At 40.5% G+C, this 22536-nt stretch overlaps 1 protein-coding gene across 1 annotated transcript in view; it reads left to right on the plus strand.

The window, feature by feature from the left end:
* Positions 1-22536, plus strand: part of SPOCK1 (SPARC (osteonectin), cwcv and kazal like domains proteoglycan 1) — a 498679-nt gene that overhangs the window by 285482 nt on the left and 190661 nt on the right. The window contains exon 4 of the mRNA XM_006261659.4: positions 3763-3877. Within this exon, the coding sequence (XP_006261721.2) occupies positions 3763-3877 (115 nt within the window). The remainder of the gene's footprint in view (positions 1-3762; positions 3878-22536) is intronic.

The raw sequence follows: 22536 nt of genomic DNA on the forward strand, positions 1-22536 counted from the left end.
TTAAAACAGGTCATAATTTGTTTTGCAACTAGCTTAGTGTGCAACATTTCTTTTATCCTGGGCCTTGGGCCTCGCATGCAGTGCTAAGTGTACCTTGGAAAGCCAAGTAGTTTGGCTAGAATTCTTCAATTAAAAAAAAGAACTTTTAAAAAAAGGCACATTTGTTACCTCATTCTCCATAATGGCCCAAACTGTGCTTCCCTTATTCATGCCAAACCACAACTGATTACAATGAAGAAGTGGAGCTGAATTTTCCCCATAATGCCAAGCTTATATCTTTTTTAAATTGGGTTGAATTTAGTCCACGATCCCTACTTACAGGACTTTAAAAGTGAATTTGGCAAAGTTTTCGTCACAGAAGTTGCTCTCAGGTGCGTGTGTCCATATACAGATCTGATTTAAACTGGCAAAATCCAGTCTTTCTGTCACCTGAATAAACCCATCTCCCCAAACATGCAGGTCTTCAGCCAACATACGGCCTCCAAAACAATGCCAGTGAGAATGCGCTCCAGCAACGTAACAATCTTGGCAACCATAAACCCTCAGCTCATATCCAAGGTGCTCATTGTCTTCTGTTGATACAACCCCTTGCAATGAGGACATGTGGCACCAACAACAGCATCCAAGCATGTATGTGTTCCAGCAACACGGTGATGCTTGCCTTTATTCGGAAAGGCGAGAACCAGGAAACAAAAACAGAAATCCCAGCAAAATTTTTCCTTTTGACCTAGCTAGACTGGCACTGGCATGACCATCAAACCGTATGTATTTATTTGGCTAAGTGTCATTGGATGCTGATATTTCCTATCAATAGTGCAGACAACTTATGACCTTTCCCCCTCATTTTACCTTTTTCATCAATGTAATTGCATTAGAAGCAAAAGCTTTTAATGCTTTTGTTTTGTTTTTAAGAATTCCAGCATCTTGCACTAAAGGCATTCCACTAAATACATCTGTACTATTGTGCTCAATTGCCCATCACAAATCTGTAATGGGTGTTAATGTGGTGAGCGCTTGTAGCTCTGACTACTTAAACCAAAGTAGAACAGCTGCAACACTTTAACTCTGCAGGAGAGCAAAGGAACCCTCGAGTTGTTAGAAATACGTTCTCTTCTATGTGGAAAATGTCAGTGGTAATTGAATTGGAACTTAAAAATAACTTAGCTTTTTCCCTTTTTTTCTTTTTTTTTTTTTCCCCTTAAGTAATGCCATTTTAGGGAATTCCCTGGGCATTTACCAAAAACAGGGAAAGCGATCCGGATAATGAAATGCACAAACAGAGATTGAAAATGAAAACACAAATGCTTCAGTTAAGTAGTGAGGGAGGGAAGAAGCTGGGAGGATCTTCTGGAGGAAGCGAAAAGGGACCTCATGATGAAATAGAAGTGTGCCTCAAATGGATATAAAATTGCTTAGCTGTGTGCAGAGGCAATCTTGCTGGTGTGTTCGGTGTGACCCAAAGTCCAGGTCTGGACAATGTTGGCCATGTGCTAGAGGAAGTTCCTTTGGTGCCTCCAGAGCTCACTTATTAGCATACTACCACAAAGCTGAAGGGGAGTTGGAGGTGATTTCCCTCCCCCTGACAGTCATAGGCCATGTGTAGATGAAACGACAGGCATGTGCGCACGACACTTTAAAGCAGGCTAAACGTTTCTGCACCACTTTAATGGTGTTGGTGTTTGCACGCCTTGGCCGAGTAGGGCACATAAATTCCACTCACTGTAGCAAATTCGGCAGCATAATCTGCCTTAAACAATTTGGGGTGCAGCAAACTAAAACTCCTCTAAGGAGTTTGCTGCCTATACAGCCACAGAGCGAAGCACTGGGCTCCATGCAGCACAGGGGCTCTGCAGGAAGCCCTGCAGGCAGCCTAGCAGCAGCCTGGGAAGGCAGCTCCCCCCAAGAGAGGGGGAAAAATAAAAACAGCGAGCCTGATCTCTGCCACACCCTTCCCCAGAGCCTGCCTGAACTGCGCGGGGGCCCGGTGCTTCCCTCTGCAACTGCGGTGCCCCCCCAGAACTGCCCGAGCTGGGTGCCTGCGGGCGGGTGCCACCTGGGGAGGGGGTCCACCACTGCTGTGGAGGGAAACACCAGCCCCCCCTGCAGCCCAGGGACCGCTCTGCCATCCGGCAGCTCGCCCTCTCCTCCCTGCCACCACCGAGGCAGGTAAGTGGGTGTGTACATGACATGAGGGTTTAAAGGGCCCTAAGTTGAAGCGGTGTTTTTAAAAACCCAAAGCTTCAATTTAGGGCCCCCGTTTCATCTATGCATGCCAATACACCCCCTCACTGGAGAGGGCTAATTCATCCTTTCATCCTTTCCAGACATGGCTTATTCCTGAGCCTCATAAGCCTGCTTTGGAAGGACCCTTTCGAATGGTGTCTTGACTTCACCAATGTATTTTAAAAAGGCATCCCTTTAGAGGATGCTCCTAAGACCTAGACACACACACATGCACAGTTTGTTACGGCAAAAATGGATAAACTTTTTCTGGGAAAGTTCAGTATAATATACATGTCTTGCCTGTTTCCTTGATTGGAATGATGGCAAGGCATTTTGTATGTAAATCAGAAAACAAATTAATAGGTTCCTCCATCTCTCACCCCTCCTTACTGTATTTGCACCTCACCCCTGGGACAAATGGTCTATCAAAGACAATTTTTGTTTTTTTTTAGGAGCCCCTTGTTAAAACATTGGCCGCTCGGCCATTCATAGTCTCGGAAGATCCTTTTCAGATGAGCAGGGGTTTTAATCCTTGCGTCTTGGCCCCATGCCAGCTTTGGTAATTACTTTCTGCTGACAATCCCTAAAATCCCCCTGTGTTTTCATTAGGGCCTCTACCATCCGTTTCTTCAAGTCCTCCACTATTTTGTGGCATGGCTGTGCACCATCAAACAGTGGTGGGATTTCAGCCAGATGTGACCATATTTACATGCTGTATGAAGTAAGTCTTGTGATTCTAGTGAAGTTTTTTGTTTCCTTTGTGAGGCAGGGTGCTGTATACATGTACAATGATTTTATTATTACTGCCCTTCTGCTTCGGCATTTTTGCATCAGGCTGACATTTGATTGAATTAATCTAATGAGGTTTTTAAGCCTTTAGATTTACACTTCTAAAAAAGTGTGTGTGGGGGAGGTTTCTACTACATAATACTATATTTGCCATTATCTATTAGTTTCAGCTCAAAAGTGGCTACATAGCTTCCAGCGTAACTATAATCACTAAAGAAATTTTAAAATTGTATTTAACCTTTTCTTTTCCTTTTTCTGGGTGTATTTTACATTGTCCCAAACTTCCAGATGGGATAAACTGTATAAGTTGCAATAGTATCCCTCTCCTATCTACCTTGTCTTATGGTGTAGATGGAATTTATCAAGTCCAATAAAACAGCAGCTTCTGAAAAGGCAAGTTATAAGGGTAGATGCTGTCCTTGATATAGGACCTGATTCTGTTAACTGTGGTATAATGAAGAGCCATGCACAATGCGACTCTAACACAGTGTGAACTCTCCATCTTTAATAATCGTGTTATGCGCCTTAAATGACAAAACCTTTAACCATTAAGCCTCCCGTATGCACCCCAATTCTATATGTATCTTGCTAAAAACAGCAGCCTACACCACACCGTGTAGAGACATATATTTAAATAGTATGGGAGCATGAATTTCTACTAGTTGCATGTCCTTTATTTTGAATTAAAGAGCAGGCAAAGCACTTCACTTTCATTTCTAACTCTCCTATTTTTAATTTTGTCTTTAATAGCTCTTGATCCATCCAAAGATCCATGTCTGAAGGTGAAGTGCAGCCCACATAAAGTGTGCGTCACTCACGACTATGAAACTGCTATTTGTGTAAGCCGCAAGCAGCTGGTACACAGGTAAGGGCGTGCTGCCAGTTACATTCCATTAAGTCTCTGCAGTTTCATGAGCTACTATAAAACGAGGACAACCAGCCCTAATGAACTTGAAACTTAACATTTAAAAGAAGTTTCGGGACATGTTTTTCATACTTAAATGGCATTTTCTTCCATGGCCAAAAATATCTTTTGCTATTTATAATAATCAAGGCCGGCGAGGGTTTGGAACTAGTCCAGAAAGATCAGATGGAACATGGGCCCCCTAAGGAGAATTGTGCTGTACAACATCCGTCCTACCAGCACTGCAAAGGGGTTGTTCAGACAACAGTAACTACGGCACTCCGTGAAATATGAAGATAGTCTCAATGCACTTCCACAATAAAATACGTTACCATATTTACTGGCATACACCTATTTTCCAAAAGTTAGGCATCCTAAATTGGGCTGTATGTTTTAAGTAAGGAAGCTGATTTCCACACTGGAATGGAGGAATGGGAACATTGTAATGGCTGCTGGAGGCTATGCCGCCTTACTAAGTGGAGGGATGCAATTGGGTTCTGGGTATCATTCCCCCTTTTCTTCCAGCTCCAATGCTCAGGCTTTAATGCTGCTGCTGAAAACTGCTGCTAATGCAGCAGCAGCTGTGGCAGTGTTAAAGCCTGAGCTCTGGAGCTGGAAGAAGAGCACAAGTGATATATGCACCCGGTGCCTTCAGCTCAGGTGACTAAATCTTTCCAGCTTCCCTGGAAAATATCACCCAAAAGAACCATTTGGAAATGAAAGACTGAAATGGAAAGATGTTCAGAAAAATCAGATGGAGTCAACAAAGTCTTAAGTATCAGGGAAAGGACTTCAAAAATCAATGTGAACTTACTGGAAACTTTAAAGTAGGACAAACATGTGACACTGTTGGAGTCCTTGGGAGGCTGTTGACTGCCGCAGTCTGATCCTGCTGCCTCTGAGCTGAGAAAGATTTCCATGTAAAACTCACTTGTCATAATCAAAACTTCATTCCTGAGGATTTTTCCTCCAGAGAAATGGGATTAAACTGGCATGGTGAGAAAGCATAAAACGATGATGGGTGTCCCTGAATTAATCTGGAGCAGCACCATGTCTAAGCTTTTAATAAGCAACTTAACTCACCCAAGTAATCCTTTTGAAATCAATAGAGCTACTCACATGTACATTCACACAAATAGGTCCTGAACTTCTGCGATCAATTTTGCAATCATTAACTTTCATGGGTTAGAAAAAAAAATCCTTCTTCGAGGGGAGAGCCTCATCCAGTTGAATTCAGGTGACATCTCGTGGCTTGGACCACATTTTTTTTCTGAAATATATTCTGCCATATGACAGAAAGTTGTTTTTTTTTTTAAGCATTTTTACACTGCAGCTTTCAGCATAAAATGAACTCTGGAGTGATGTTGAGTATATGGTTACGTGAAGTACTTAATATTACCATGATGTTTTGCAAGTTATATAGTTTGTCTTTCCCATTCAGAAAGAACCGATCTATCATAAGGTGCATAAATATAGCACGTACTAAGGCAAATACGCTTTGGACTGTTTCTACGTCCAGTATATCAAAAGCAATCAGACTCCTTGACCAAAGTAGAGCAGAAGTAATGGCGCACAATGGAAGGTGAAAGCCCCTTTTTCTGCAAATCAGGCTAGTTCCATGCAGTCTCTCTAGGACTCTTGCACTGCCTGCAGCTGTTTCAGATGGACTTTGGGCAACACCGTGACAGAAAAAAAGAATTAAAAAACTTACTTTGAAAAGTCTCCAGCCATTTTCCAGCCTTGAAAATTACTCTTCATGCAAGATAGTAGTGCATATCTCTCCAAAGTCTCTAGCTAGCTAATTGCCTCAGAGGGTGGGTATACCAATAAAGAAAGTTGCCAGCCCAAATTCTCCATTGACTAGAATTGATGGTGTTGTTTCAATAGAGAATTCAGTGCTCATTTTGCAAGGATGTGTTCGATCTTCAGTGCCTGGCCTGAATCCTGTTTGTCTGACTCCGCTCTCAGTTATATCAGGAGTAACTCCACTGCTCTCTTTCAAGTTACATTGGTCTTTCCTTGGGGTAACCAAGATTAGAGCCAGGTCCCGCAGATCCGTATATGTAAAGTCAGAAGCATCAAATAACACAGCACCACAGTGATTGCATTGCACACCCCTTTGTGCGTGTTTGCGTGCACTCAAAAGGATTTTCCATTTCATGCATCATTATCAACTTGCTGCAGTGGCTTTACAAAGCATGTAAGCTCAGCAAAAAGAAAACAAGCAAACAACAGAGCAACATCAAATGTCGCTGCTGAGGCTCCCAAATAGAGCTACACTGATTTGCAGCAGCTGATTAACTGGCCTGCTGAGTAGTTACAGCACAATGAAGGCATGTTTATTCCATGAATAATGTAGCTAACTTTCAAACCACCAACAGCAGCACAAGACGTGCCTGTTTTATTTTCTTTGTGCTGAGGTGCGCACTTTGTAAGCTGGGGCAGGAACATGACAATAGCGGATAAAACTGACTTTCATGGACGTCAGGAATCTGGCCCTAGAACTTCTTGTCGATTGTGAATGGCACCAGAAGGATGTCGAGTATTTAACAGACACACAAGTTGGAGAGCTCTTTGCTTTGAGGTGTTTACAGTGCAAATTGGGCAGGCCTGGCAGAAGCAAGGGTAAGGGAGTGAAGGTTGGATCAGGTCGGATCCATGACCGAAACATACCTGGAAGAGATGAATCTGAAGCTCCTGGCAGACGTTCGGTTAAAGGCGCAATGTAACCTCCTGCCGTGCTGCACTTGCAGAGCAGTAGGTCCCAGGATCGTGATCCAGGGCTCCCCTTGCACCGGCAAGCAGCAAGGCAATCTGCTCAAGGGCTCCGATGCACCCCTGAGGCTGGGAGCCCCTATCAGCTGATTGGCCTGGCTACTCATTTAATTTTAGGCATGATGGGAACATATTGTGTGCAATAACATTGTGTCTTATTCCCTGTCCTTTTGCACCGCTAATTGCATGAAGTTGTGGGCAGGTTACTAATTAAGACGTGATTAACTGGTTAAGCGTAACGTCTGCCAGGGACCTGAACGACATATCTTGCATATTTAAGAAGCACACCGCTCATAAAAGGGCCTTCTGGAATGCTCTATAGTGGAGCAAGTTTTCTTGTAAATTAGACGTAATTTACCCATTCAAATTTCTCTTTTTGAACCTGACTTGCTGCATTTCTGAAGCCTTGCAAAGTGTCTCATCAAGACTTCTTTGCTTCCCATGTTCGTACAAGGGGGACATTTTTTTCTTTATTTTCCCTTGAGAACAGCAGGGAGAGCAAAGGAATAGGTGAAAAAAGAGCAGGCATTAACATAACTGGGACAATTGTTTTATTGCATCTAAATCGCTGGTGATTTCCAGTTAGTTTGTCATCCCAGAGTTGGTCAGACTTGCACAGCAAGACTCCAAACGTTTTGAGCTTGGACAGATGAACAAGTAATATTGAGTTAAAAGGAAAGGGGAGGGAGGACTTGCTACAGAGAAGCTGCTCCGCATGCCTGCTCCTGTCCCTCAATAAATGAAAGCTGAACTGGGACCACTTACCCCTAAATTAAAGACAGATAAATTACCGCAGTTAACTTCCACATAAGACAAGATAGGAGTGGAAACCCAGAACAGTTACTGCAGAGCAGCTGATGCATGGTAAGTAACCTCCTCTCCCCTCCTTGGCCTTTTAAATCAGTATAATTTGTTCATCTGTCCATTCCCTGTATCTACTTCTGTACTGAGATTTAGAAGTCCAGATGTTTACTCGGTATTCCTCTTCAGTGCTGCTGGTGCCATTGTTACCGACAAAAGAAGCCAGTGCTGAGTGCCTCACTAATTATTTTTTTAAAGATTTGGACAAGTTCCCAGATAAAACATCTGTCCTTCTAAATTACACATCAGAGGGCTAGTCTGACCAAGGAGGCAGTGTTGACAACTACATCTATTCACCATGAGGGAACTAATCCCCATCTCCAGCCGTAAACTATCCAGGGTGTATACCACCAGAAAACCTTATTTTCTGTTAGTGATGGCCCTATGACAAATAAGGCTGTAAAACCATCCCAACAGGTACGTGAGCTTGTGCATATTTCTACCAGGGCTGATCTGCCTACTTATTTTTTGCCTTATGTTGCATTGGAAAGCAAATTCAGGAAAGGGAAGAGGTTGAGCATTGCAAGAATGCTGGTGCCCAGCCTGGTTTCATGGAGAGAAGGCTGTTATATAAAAACATCTCTTTGGGCTTTTCTGAAACTTCACGCAGAAAAGGAGCCAGGCTTTTAACAATATTGCCACTTTTATTTTTGTTTCTGCATTAAACAAACACTTGCCTTTTTAAAAAATGTGTGTTAGATGTGTTAACCATAAACCTTGACACTGTTGTTTTAATTTCCCCCGTATCTCTTGCATGTCTGTCTTCTCTTGCTTGTTTTCATGTGATGCCAGTAGTGTGAAATACTAATGAGGTGTTGGCATAAATCCAAGCACTCCTTTGGGGGTAATTTCGTCCTGTGATGAACACCTGAACCCTACATTTTAGTGGCCTGACCAGTGTGAACGAGTGTTTGTTTCTTGGACCGTCTGTTGTTTAATTCTCAGTGATTTACACGGGGCAGTTCCTCAAAGCTTGAATACATGAGCCGTTGATATTTTGATGTCTTGTCTTTTAATAAAAAAATGTGTGATAGTAGTTAGCTGTAGATATAGGAATAGCACCGGTTTGTTCCTTAATTAGTTTGACAGTTTTTCACGGTTCTTTTTTCTTTCTCTCTCTTCCTTGCTCTCTTTCTCTTGTTTTGACACAGAAAATACCTGGTTTTGAAGGTGAGATTTAGAAAAAGTGTCCCACTGGGAACTGAAAAATAAAATTGCTCAGCTTAGCCTAGTAAAATTGGGTAGATTTATCAGGGTACTGCTGAATTAATTGTATTTGTTTTACTATGCTATTTATTTTATTGGCCATTGTCTACAAAGGTCAACCAAGCACGACAATTGATAGGGCACCGTTAGTCTGTTGTGGTTTTTTTAAATTTCTTTTCCTTCTCTCTATCAAGAATAAGGAACCAGCCGGCATATTACTCTTGCTTATTTATTCAAGTTTCAAAGACATTGTGGAGTGTTCTACCTTATCTACAAAGTCCATTTTATCCTTCTGTTTACCATAAAAATTGGTAAAAGCCATGCCTGCTTAGTAAGGAGAGTTTTACTTCATCTCTCAACAGGAACAGGAAGCCATTTTTCCTGAGCAGAGACACTGGAGCACTGTGAAAAATATTGCCGAATTCTGCAGGGAAAGATTAGTTATTTAATTTACTTCTATTTTAATCTTAACAAAGCCATGTTTAATGGCAGTTAAGGTTGCAGGAAGGCATTCTCTCTCTGTCTAAAAGATAGATCAGACGCAGTATGGCTAGAACCTGTGCAGAGAATATAAGTTCTTTCTCAAAGGGCAAAGCTCTTAATAGCTCAGTAACTTATGATTGCCTTAACCCCATACAGTAGCTTTGGATAATATTACGCACCCACTGATTTTGCTACTGTTATTAAGATCAAATAGTTAATGTCTACATACACTTGCAAAGTTATTGTGGTTTATTGTACCAGGGTTTCTCAGAAAAGGTGAATTACCTACCAGTTTGTTGTTGCAGGGTTACCTATAAGAGTCAAGTAGAGCTGGGGAAAGTGGAGTTGTTCGGGTTGGCCATTTCAACGTCTTGGAGAACTTTGGTTGTGGTTCGCAGCAAACACAAGAAATGAGCTTTAATCCTTGAAAATAAACTTGTATATTAGAACTTCAACAAAATGGGTGTACACTTATAGAAGGTTTCTGGGTTACCAGATCTTCTTGTTTAACTGAAAAATGGTATGAAATTGTGTTAGAAATTGCACCCAGCTCTGGCACTAAGCACTGGTCTCTTTTATGTTAGCTTTATGCTTTAGAGAAAAAAAGTGATGAAGTACTTGCTTACACACACACACACACAAACTGGATTTATATTGACTTTGTTTTTAATAAACATATTGTAAGGGGGGTAATTGTCAAAATTTGCCTTATTCTACCCAATCTCAAGAGTTAGCATAATCATGTATGAATAATGGTTCTAAACAGAGAAAGAATATTCATTTTTTGCATAATTTGTAAATTGTCACATCAGTCTTTCTCATATCTATTCATTAATGGTACATTATGCCGTTTAACTGCAGCTCATGCTGTGCGTCTAGGAGGGAAGTGCCTAAAACCTTTTTATGAGAGCCCAAGGGGGGAGTGAACCCTTGAGGTCAGAGCAATGTGCATCGAACAACATATAATACCTAGTCCTTGGAGAAAAGGTGAAAGCTTTTTACTACTATGTGGTAAAATCAGGAGGTTTTTTCCAGAGAAATAATAGACAAAAGGGGAAAAAATTGCTTGTTTTTTCTGTGCATGGGCCAAGATACCTTTCATGAGATGACCATGTAAACTGTCCTCAATCTGTACATGCTTCATGGGAGTTCTTGGGTGTTATCCTCTATTTCCAGTTATAAAAAAGTGAGAGTTTAGCATGTATTCCTGAACGCTGATAGGTTTCTCCAAGCCTACCTCTGGCATTAACGGTCGAGAGTTCATTCCAAGGGCATCTCTTCTTGGAGCAGCTCACTCAGGTTTTGAAAGGGATCTTTGCTTCACCCAACAATGAGCTAAAAATGGCAAGTCGCGTTCACCGCAAAGGTCCATTTCTCAGTACTTAAACTGGCCTGAGATAAAGCACTTTGCCTAAACAGACCAAAGGTTTTCCTCAGTGTGAGGGAAGGGGTTAACAGAGGTACAGGACCCAGTTCGTGGCTTTATGAGTATTGCTACGCTTCAGTCTTGGAGCTTGTGTACAGACTTACCTCCACATGGCTATTTTTTGGTAAGCCAGTGTCATCTGTCACATAGGCCCCTGCTACACGTTACATATCTTATGCGATTATCTGGGTAATTGCACAATAAATTTAGACCAGCCACACGTGCAAAGTAAGATAGGCCACAAGTGCAAAGTGATTAACGGTTTAATTGTGCAATAAATTTAGACCAGCCACACATGCAAAGTAATTACCACACCATAATAATGACTATCCAGCTATAAAAAGAGCCAACCAGCTACAACATTAGTGCTTGAAAATACGTAACAACTCTATAGCCGGTTTCTATCCAGTTTTAATTTGAAGATGTAGCAAGGCCCTTAAAAAAAAAAATGTTTACCCCAAAAGCAGATGTATTTCTTTTAACATATGTGAAGCTCAGAGTTAATAGATTTGGCCCCTGTACTTTCATGAACTTTGAAAAAGAGCAGATTTTTGGCATTCTTATTTTCCTTGGTTTCCAGTACTGAGCCATGTTTTTAGCTGGACCTCCTCACCAAGTCATCCCCAAAATTGGTTTATTTATCACTACACGAATGCAAGGGTTTGTAGTCAATGCCATACCCCATTTACTTACCGCATACAGAATAGGTGTTGCTCCACAGATTATTCAGCATGTGCCCTAATGGCTTTACATCTCCAGTATGATCACCTTACACATGTGTAAACCAAACAGCACCCCCTTTGCACTGCCAGGTAATTCAACTCACATATATTTGCTATCAATTTGATAACAAAAATTGTCATTCAGAAGACCTGGATTTAGGGGTCAACTCACTCCTAAAATTAGTTATTTGGGAAGTTCAGATTCACTACAGTTCTGTCCTCTGCAGTATTTCTTTTAAATCTACTTTTAAATTTTCAGACAAAAAATGTAGCCATGCAAAAAGTGTTTTGCAATGGAGTGCAGATGTCTCCCATGAAAGGTATCAGCACATGCTGAAGTTGGAAGGAGGATATTTACTGGTTACTTAGAAATTAAGTGCTCAATATCCTATTACCAATCCACAACTTCAGAGCAGACCTCATTTCCCCTTGCCTGGTTAACCCATTGCTAATTATCTGTGGTCATTTGTCCAGCAGTTAATATTAAATATCCCTTTGCCAGTTTTAGGACTCATTAAAGCTGCACAGTGAGCACTCAAATGACAGTGTCATGTTTGGATATTAGACTTGCCAAAAATGTATCATGTTGCCTTTTTTATAGTATATTTTACAACGAAGTATGTCTGTTTTCGATTCAGCAAAAGAGGGACTCAGCTGGCTATCAACAGGGGACTTGCTGTATTTTATTCACAGACACCAAACACCTCACCGCTCAGGTGAATATCTTACTGTTAAGGTCATTGTCTTTGATTTTGTAGCTGCCAGCCATTGTGCTCTCCTTTACTATGAGGGAGCTGTAGGCGCTGAGAGGAATGAAATGGCTATTGAGATATTCTCCAGTTGCACCATTTCTTCTAGCCCATTATCATCGTGCTCATTAAAAGCCATGCAAAACTCCATTTCTATATTCTTTCCAAAGAAATGGCAAACTTGATAGTAAAATAAAAAGTCAGTGCATTGAATAGAATGAGGAAAGGTCCATCCCTCTTTGCATCATACACGCATTTTAAATTCATAAATAATTTAATTTCTTTGTTTTAAATAGAAAGGGACATACTGCAGGGCAAGTTCCTTAACATTTTATCCTCTTATTTTTATCTGACTATTTCCAGTATTGCTCCCCTAGGTATATACTAGGAAAAACTCAGTTTTTGAGTCCAGTTCCCTGCTATTGCAGCCAAACACCTCCTAGTGTCCCTCTCGTGAGCGTCTCGATCCTCATTTTAATGGATTATCAATCCTTTAATTTTAAAGTTGGATATTTGCCCCATGTTGCACATATTGGAAAACTGTTGCACAACTTCACGGGATGGTTTGAAATTTCCAGCCTACATTTATTCATGAGCCATTTATGCACATTTGTTCCTGTGCCAACACTGTCCTCCAGTTTAAAAAGCTCTTCTCCCTCCTTGGTGTTTACCCCATGATGTATTTATAGACAGCAATCATATTCCCTCTCAGCATTTATTATGCTAGACTAGACAGCCTCTTCTTGTCTCCCCTTGTAAGGCAGGCTATTCATTCCCCTCATCATCCTAGCCATTCTCCTCTGCAGCTGTTCCACTTTGAGTTCATCTTTCTTGAATATGGGTGAACACAATTGTACAGAGAACTGGGCTAATTAATCTTGTTCTTGTCTAGACACTTTCACTCTCCTGATATTTGTAGATATAGCGTCCCCATCAGAGTCATCACTTATTTAGTCTCTTTTCAGATTGGTTCCTAAATCAAACCCTCTGGATCCCCAGCCTGCAAATCCTTTTGGTTGCCCTTCTGTGAACCTCTGTAGCTTTGACGTACTCACAACAAAACCAACTCTTCCAGGTGGGCTCTTACAAAAGCTTTATAGAGAATAGTTCTGCAGATTCTGCGTATCCTGAGCACGTAACCAAGAATAGATTTGCCACTTGCAATTATCTCCAGGTCATTCCTACATTTACAAATGCCTTTAATATTTTTCAGATTATTTCTTTTTTATGTTCAAAATGTTAACTTCCTTTTTTTATCAAAATTTCTGGAATATTTCTAGTATCTCTATGTCCATTCCTCTTTTTCTTTGCTGTCATTGTTTGCAGAACGTCACAGTTAGATACAACCTCTATCTTTGAGTGACATACTTTTAACCTAATCCTCCATATTATGATTCAAGAAGCAATACAAAGTGCTGAAGTAATTCAGCTCTTTCCCAAACACAATCTATTTCATTTATCTTTTATCTTATATTCATTTTTGGGTTTCTGTTTAATCAGTTCCTTGTTTTGAAGTCAGTTCCTGAAAAGATCCCTACAAGAGATGTATAATAGCCGACATGTCTTTCCTTCTCATCCATTGATATTGCCTATCATAGCTTCTTATTCTTTTTTATGTTCAGTGAAATCCTGGTCACAGTGAAGTCAGTGATAAAACTCATATTTGATTATAGCAGGGTCAGGATTTTATTTCTTGTCTATCTGCTGTCCTGCCCACCCCAACCCCCTTCTGTAATATTTGGGGAATGGAGATCATAGCACCTTTTGTCCTTATGTTTGTACTTGGGTATATGCTCACTTCTGTTTCTGCCTCTCAGGATGTCAGAAATGGTCCTCCTTTCTACAAGACTACGTTGTCTCAAATGAAAACTATTTTACTGTCAAATTAAGGCAATAGGGACAAAAGCTTGAAATAATATGTAGTCAAAGTTTAAGCTTAGACAAATATTACGGAAAAAATAATTATGATAGTTCAGTTTTACGTTACCAATTGCCAAGAGATGCCCGATGACATAGCAGGATTGACAGTTTTAAAATGTCAAATCAAAATGTAGAGCCCACAAGAGAAGAGTAAGGCAGTCTATTCACTTACCCATCACTGCCACCACTTTTGACATCTGGCTTTGTAGCTTTTCATTTGTTATTGCCTAGCTAAGCTTAAGGCTATATTATTGTATGACTCACTTAAGTCTTAAATACTCAGATAGTCTTGATGATTACCTGAGTACTTAAGCATAAGAGATGAAGCATAAGGACTCACTTTGTCCTCCAACTTTTTATAATTTTCCATGGACTTCTTCTGTTTGCAGCCATCCCTTTTTCTTCCCTTTGTCATGTAGCATGTGCCTGCACCCAGTTTCCACTGAGTAAGTCACACTAATATTTAACCCACCTCTGATTTTTGCACTGAAGATTAAAATGAAGCCGGTAAAGTTCTGGCCGGTTTTCCAAGAATGCTCAACCAGCAAGGTCCACTGGGCACTTCTGAAAATCTGCATGCCTAGAAGGAAGCTGAGCTCTTAGAAAGGCCTGACTCTCGGGTCCATTATAGTCAGAGAGAAGAATCGGGGGTTATACATGGTGATGTCATTATTTGTATTTAGAATATCAATGTCCTACTTCTGAGCCCCTCGACCAGTTTACGGCACATCCAGAGGCAAACGGTTTTAAATTGTCAAATGAAAATGTAGAGCCCACAAGAGAAGAGTAAGGCAGTCTATTCACTTACCCATCACTGCCACCACTTTTGACCTCTGGCTTTGTAGCTTTTCATTTGTTATTGCCTTTAGCTGCTAGTCGACTCTCCCTGTGGCTAAGCTGACCTCCCAGGGGAACCAGAATTGTCAGTCTTTCCTGGTTTTTGCTATGGGCCACTAGGTTAAGGATATATTTCCTATAAAGCCCCCTGTGTTTTCCTCGGTGTCAGAGGACTCTTAACCATGGAATTTCTGTGAGCATCTTATACTAATGTTTAATATATTTCTATATTTTTGCTCTTTGCCCACATCTAAAATATGTTAAGCAATCCATTCAGCCAGAAATGATTATTTAATGCTTACAAATGACCAGCAATGCTGTGTAAATTATTCTCTATTTATACAATAATCTACTTACTAGAGATTCTAAATGTATTGCTGTTTTTTTTGCTGTAGAGGCCCCAGGACATGAATGTGTTGAGTAGAAAAGTCTGTTTAGTTCTAATAAAAGGCATGTTTTTATAAGATTGGGATTGATGTTTACAGGGAAGGGGTTTTATTAAAGCCTTTCTTCAATTTCCAACATCCCACTATATTGGAAAAAGTATTAAATGTTCAGCTCTTTAAAATCTGCTTTTTGATAAACAGTATTACAAAGTCTAGTTGCAGTGTGTACTATAAACAGTATATTTCATGCAAAATTTGCAGATCAGGCCTTCATATAAATTGATTTCATTTGGTGCTGGTCAGTATGTTAAATCCTTTGTTTACAGCTCTGTATCTGTTAAGGATGAGCAACATCCATATCACAGCATTATATCAGTTTTGAACCGATTAGATGGAATTGTATCTTCCTTTTGCATAATAATAGCGTGCATTTTACCCTTACGTTTCCCAAAGCTTGTCTGCTATTTATCTACAAACTCTTTCAAGAGTCATCGGGGGCTATTGATCATTTGGAGCCTGAATTTAGGTTATCAACCAAATTTCATCATCTGTAAACAGGAAGGGGAGTACCACATACCAACCTAAATGCACAGCCAGCTTTGCCATGGAAAAGGCTTGAGCACCATGGACAGTGGCAGCTTCCTTTTCCAGTCCTCTGCGGAAGAAACATTATCTCACATCCACGAATAGTCCAACATGGGGCATGGACAGATGAAACATTTACACCAGCATAACCAGCATTATGCTGGGATAAAAAAGCAGCAGGCAAACATCATCAAGGCCTAAATCAGGGTCTCTTTGCCCATACCCGTAAACGAATCAGGAGTAAAACTCTGCCAGCATAGATTACAGCAGTTTGGGTTTTGTCCGTCTTCCTACATGCAGTTTACTAAATACAGTGTGGTTTTTACTCGCTCCTAACCTAGAGATGAGGCACTGTAATCATCAGCTATCCCTGGACATGTATCTGCCTGTCTGTTTCCTGATCCTAGTATATTGTACAACAATATACAAACCTGGTGCAAATCTCACTGGGGTATGTGAACAGCTGTCTACACCTATAATCCCCCTAGGAGAGACACTGAGTCAGGGCCCAGCTAGCTAGGCCCTGGTCCTTAAAGCCACAAATGCCCATCCATGGGGTTGCCTCAGGGGATACTGTTTGCCCGTTCCTGGAGCAGAGGCCAGAGCAGAGGCCACAAGAGGCTTTCACCACTGGTGCCCTGGTTCCTGCCTTCGGAGGTCTAAGATTTGGGTAACCCCAGTGGTGTGAACAGGACTCTAGCATAGGAAATTGCAGCCCAGCCTAAAACTGACCCCTTCAGAGCTGTGTAATTAAATCCCAAGGAGCTCTTTTTAAGGAACTATAGTATGTTATGGAATAGAGAATAAAAAAGGAAACCTACTATATCAAGCATTTTCTTCCTTGATGGAAGTTATGTTATCATATTTAACTTTCAATCTCTTGCTTCCCACTGCTTTAATTTTTCAATTTCCATCATTCTCCTTTTTCATTAATAAGCCTTCGATTGCCTGCTTAGTGTTCTGCCAGAACTCATCAAGAGCTCAACCTACAGATTTTCAATTTAGTCATTTTATATCAGATTAATTCAACCAATGAACCGTGAATGACATTATTTATGGACATGAGCCACCAAAGTACAGTCTGTTTCGAGCTCTGGACACGTGGATTACTAATGCCGGTCTGAAATTAACCCAAATTGTTTTGCTTCCTTAAATATGCCTACGAAAGTGGCACCATTTCAGTTATAAATTAACTGCCAAAAGGCTGCCCCTGCAGAATGAATGGCTTTTCATATATGCGTAAAAAAGACAGCTCTGAGCTTGCGTGTTCAGCTCCGACGTAATCTGTCCAGTTCACACAGATGTCTGTGCAATGCAGGCCATCCACATGAATTTGGAAACCTAGAAAGGGAGAGAATAAAGATTAGTTCATCAATAGCAAAGCACTACAGCCATTGTTGAAGCCAGTGAGAGTTGCATGATTTCCCAGTCCTGTAGCTCTTAGGATTCGGCATGCTTGATTTCATGCTCTGGACACTCGTGGTCAGAAAGGTTAGTGGAGGGCCTTGGATTATAGAATTTGTTGCACTATTGCTCCAACAAGGCACATGAATTTTTTTCTTGTGACCTATTGTAAAACCTATCTCATTTTTCCAGGCTCAGACAGGGAAGCCTGTAGTATTTGTTTTCTTTAGGGGACAACATTTTATTTTCTTTCTTCTGTGAATCCTTTGCTGGGAGTTTTCTGCTTTGCTTTGCTTTGCTTTTTTGTTACTTTCCTGTTTTTTTTTTTCACTTAAGGCAATAGTTGTATAACTGGGTGCATTTTTGAACCATCTAGAATAAACAAACAATAGCAAATGTACCGTGGGAGCCTCTGTAACATTAATGAAGCATAATTAGCCAGAGACTTGGCTACAGATCTCTGCTATTAAATCTTTACTGAATAATGGGAGAAGGACAGGGGAAATAATCCTGGGGTTTCTGGGGAGGGTTATCAAGTTTGCAGATTAGCAAAATGAGAATTATCAAGCATTCATTATGCTATAATTCATTGGATTTACATGCTGCAGCTTAACTGTTAGATAATAAAAGATTCATGGCAGGTAACTGCATAATGCATGATGCTTGCAATGTAAAAAAAATCAACATTTCCAGCAGACGCCTCATAGTTATTTTCCACTGTAAGGAGCATGGAGAGAACAAATAGTGGTACTTAACAGGTAACTTCTGTCAATTATATCAATCACTGTAACTAGGTACCATACCTGAAATGTACATTTTTGACCCAAGATGGTGTATTACTTACTGGGTAGTTTCTTTTCATTCTTTGATTAGGTCTTATTCGATCATCACTTCTGCACAATCATTGCAGCCTGCTTGGTTAACTTGACATCTGTGTATGTGCAAATAAAGCCCTCTTCTGACCTATCACGTTTGCATGTCACATGAGAGAGAGCAACAGTAATCAGATTTAGGGCTTAGAATGGAAATCATCTTTCAGCTTTAACTATTGATCAGAACTGATTTGGGATTTTCTGACAGAATGGCTTTTCATCAGCAACTGAAACTTGTGGGAATACAAGTATCTGTTTTGTAGGAGGGATGGCAGCCCTGGTCAGTGAGAAGGGCCCTTCCTCACCTTAGAGGAGCCTGTTATCGAGCAATAGGATGGAAAGGGGTAAACTCTGGTTCAGACTTGAAACTTGGTGTTCCCCTCTCAGGAGAGCGCCCTGACAAGTGCGTTGTTGGTTTTCCCAGAGTGAATTCCTCGTTGGAGCTATTGTACTTTTGGTAAATAGTTAAACGTCCACCGGACTGAGAATTTGAATGTTGGTCTCCACAACATAGCACTAGTCATTGGGCTATAAAATAAGTGTATCCATCTCTGGTCCAGTGTGTATTTGATTAATTATATAACATGGAACAACTCCAGTAGGAAAGAGCAAGATAGAGATTGACTCCCTATCCTGGTGATTATGGCACTCACCTGAAATGTTGAAAGATAGAAGAGAGGAAGAAAAACCCATCTGGAATAGGAATAGGCTGGTGGCCTCCAAGGTTCAAATCCTTATCTCAATTCAGTGGAACAATATCTTAAACCATGATTTCCTATGCCCCTAATATAATCACTTGGCTCTACTGGGATGAGGCATGTATGCACCTCTGGTTTTCCCAGAAATACTTCGCAAAGTCTTGCTTTCACCAGGAGGCAGAATGGGAACATTTTTGAAATCTCAAACATTGGTGTGGTGGGAAAACCTTTTACTGCCCAACATGGTTATGTCATAATACAGCACTTTCTTTTCATCTCAAAGGAAAGGTAACCTTGGTCCACTGTTACGACTATCCAGTGGGCAGTCTGTGAGAGTGGAGTAAATTATGACTGACTGGATCAGAGGATCAGCTACTTCTGTTGATAATATGACAAATTCATTTTATGTTAGGGGCGTGCAAACTGTTTCCAGCATGTAGCTAGCCCCAAGTGACTTGAATGTTCAATTATGAAATTATAAGTAGAGAAAATGAGACATTGTTTTCTTCCACAACTGTCTCGAGAGACTAAATATGCCTTCGTTCTTAGAAAAGTATCAGGGGATGTTTTCTCTTCAGCGTTCATTATTCAGAATTGAAATGGCATTGCTGCTTTCGTAGTTTGTTACTTTATCTGAAAAACACATCATGTGTTTCACGTGGGGATACAGATGAAGCATGCTGGCTTGTCGGTCTAGGAGATGAAGCCCTCTTTCTGGGCCCTTTCTGACTTCCACTGAAGCCAGCTACAAAACTTCTCATTTTCCGTATTCTCTGGTTTTCCATTGTGTCCATCACCACCATGGCAGGGCATCAAATGGAAGAGGACTGAGGTCTTTTTCCAGAGGTCATTAGCAGTAGCATCACAGCCACTCAGAAGTTTCCTTTTTGTTAGACCACTTCCTCTGTGTCCTGAGCAAGAAGCCAGTTCTGTGCTTATTTATCAACTTTGGTCTTTTCAGAGAAAAAGCAAATGCTTAAAACTGTTTATTGTAGCAGTTACTGGCTCCACAGCACCTAGAACAAATGTCCCCAAACCCTGTGAATAGTTAGTGATGTGATCACTCTGGGCATCCTCATATTTTGGCTATGCCGTGTGTTGACTCTAGCGGCAAAATTTACACTTCTCGGAATAAATACTCTCTGACAGCTCTCTGAAAGCCCCTGTGTTTTCCTCCTGTCCAGCCTGCCCAGAAGATGCGTGCTTTGAAAAAAAATGATTATGTCCCGTTAGTCAGGGCTTGTGTTATCTCACACATTTGAGTCAACATGGCCCTGTCCAATCTGACACGGTTTTAAAATAAAGAACAACTTCTTCAGCTTGCGGCTCTCACAGCCCTGTGCAGTTTCAAACCAGTACTACTCAATCAAAAAGAAAAATAGCCCGAAGGGCTGAAGCGTTACAGTGCAGTTCATTGCAATCCCAATTATTTTCACCTGCATAATATAACTTATATTTTATTTATTATTGAAAAAATGTGTGTATTTGTCATTCCTGCACTGGGAAAGAAGATATTCTTACCTCTTTACTTCCCTCATACTTGACTGCAGTGCTGTATTTTCCATGGATGATAAGTCTCCTGACATTTATGATTAGGATTATAACAGCTTTCTATTGTAACCCCAAATCTGACCCAGATGGAACCAATTGTACCCAAATCTCTTGCCCACATTTCTCTGTATGATTTTAGAGATGGCATGGGAAGAAAGAAATCTGTTTTTTCCCTTTTGTAAAATCATTCCAAGATGGTTAGAACATTGTGCTTTACAGCAGTGCTTTAGACGGTTCTCAGCCGCTTCATTTTTAAGGAGTTAAACTTCCAGGCAATATTTATTTCCCCAGTTCTGTTTTAAAGTAAAGCTTTAACTGAAAGTATAAGTGGGCTGTAAGGGAGAGTAGTCCAAAAAGGGAGCATGTGCAGCCAATTTGGGCCATTTTTCTGTTTCTCCTCCCGTCTTCCTCCAAGAGTTGGACTGTTCTGTAGGCAGCAATTTGTGGCTTGCTAGTCCCTTTAAACTTAGAAGGCTTCACGATTCATCAATAGAAGAAAGGTTCTGCAAAAATGTAGGTACCTCCACGATACTGGCCCATCCGCTTTTATTAAAGTAGCTGAGGAGTGTTGTTTCTATGCGTTGGTGGGAAATTGCTGTTTCATCCTGGAGATTTCAAACAATTTTCCCATCCTGAAATGGAGTTCCCAGTCCAAAAGGGAACATTTTTGTGTCCTGACAAACCAAAAAAAAAATGTAATTTGGGTCGAGCAAAACGTTTTGGTGCAGTAGTTCTAAAATATGTAGTGTTGAGTTTGACTTCGTTGTTTCTTTAAAAAAAAAAAAAAATCAGAACAGTTTTTAACATAAAGTTAAGTTAAGGTTTGAAATGAAACTACCATTTCATTTGATCATATCCAGTAAGTTCAGAAACTGAACAGAAAGATACTACCGGTCCCAAAGTGCTGCTGACAAGGTATCAGGGTTCAGGGCTATGACTAGTGTAGGAGGAGTAAACAGGCTAGAGAATTAATTTTAAAAAATATGGTCAGTACAAAGTATGACATTTATGACCTTTAACTTGTATTCCTGCTCAAGTGGACTGTGGTCCTTAAGCAAAAGATATGTTGGATATTGCTAAAAAGGAGGGTTGTTATAAATAAAGAGCCAAGCTGGGGTATGTATTAGTAGGCTGCTGGTGAACTCCTTGACTGCTTGCCTGCCTTATGTCTCGCAGGCCACCTATAGTGCGTATGAGTTGCCTGCTAACGCATGCTCCTTTATGGCTTATTGCTACACTATATTGCATTTATGTAGCTATTAAAAAAAGAATGAACTTCTCATCCAGAATCATACTTTATATTGCTTAGCAGACAAGGGTAATTTCTAGTCATGACACTTTTGTTTCCGTAGCCTGTCACAGCTCTATCATGATACTATCCATAAGACAATGTTAATAAATATGTTCTGTGTTGAGGATGACAGCTGGGAATGTTGTCTTGTTAATTTACCTGACCTCCATCTTCCAGCTTTGATTACCACTCAACCCATCTTCTTTCATTAAGTAAAATAAAAATGTCTAATTAATTGGCTGTTATCAGCAGTTAGCACCAGCTACAGAAGACTAATTAGCTTTGGTAGTAAAGCCGAATGTTGAATGGTTCAAGTTTTACTTCTTTACTCGCTTTGGCAAGACATCAAGAGACTATGGTTACTTTGCAATCAGAGAAATGACAAAAGCACACCAGTCCTACCTTCCAGTCTAGTATCCATCCTTTGACCTGGCAATAACTAGAAGTATAAGATTAATGAAATTCCCTATTTTCTCTATGATTTTCTGCCTATTCCTTATACATCCTAACTCTGTATTTGCCTTTTTGCTGGGTATTACATTGTGAACAAAGGCAGTTTTTGTCTCAGGTTATAGTGAGTTAAGTTGTATAAATGGTTCAAGTTAATCATTTCATTATGTATCTCCTTCCATTTCTCAGTGGCAAATTTTATCTACCACTGTACATTTCATTTACCTTATGATAAGTCCTCCTCAAGTTCCTCAGAGACTTCTGTAGTCTTGACTAACCTACTTGACCAGAAAAGAGTAGTTTTGGAGTAGGTAATAGCCTAACATCTTCCATCCCAAAAATATGGAGCTTAATTATTTGGTGATTGCTGTTAGCAGTGTATCCATACTTAAATCTTCCATCTC

This window comes from Alligator mississippiensis, chromosome 9 (assembly GCF_030867095.1).
Source record: "Alligator mississippiensis isolate rAllMis1 chromosome 9, rAllMis1, whole genome shotgun sequence".
Classification (NCBI taxonomy): Eukaryota; Metazoa; Chordata; order Crocodylia; family Alligatoridae; genus Alligator; species Alligator mississippiensis.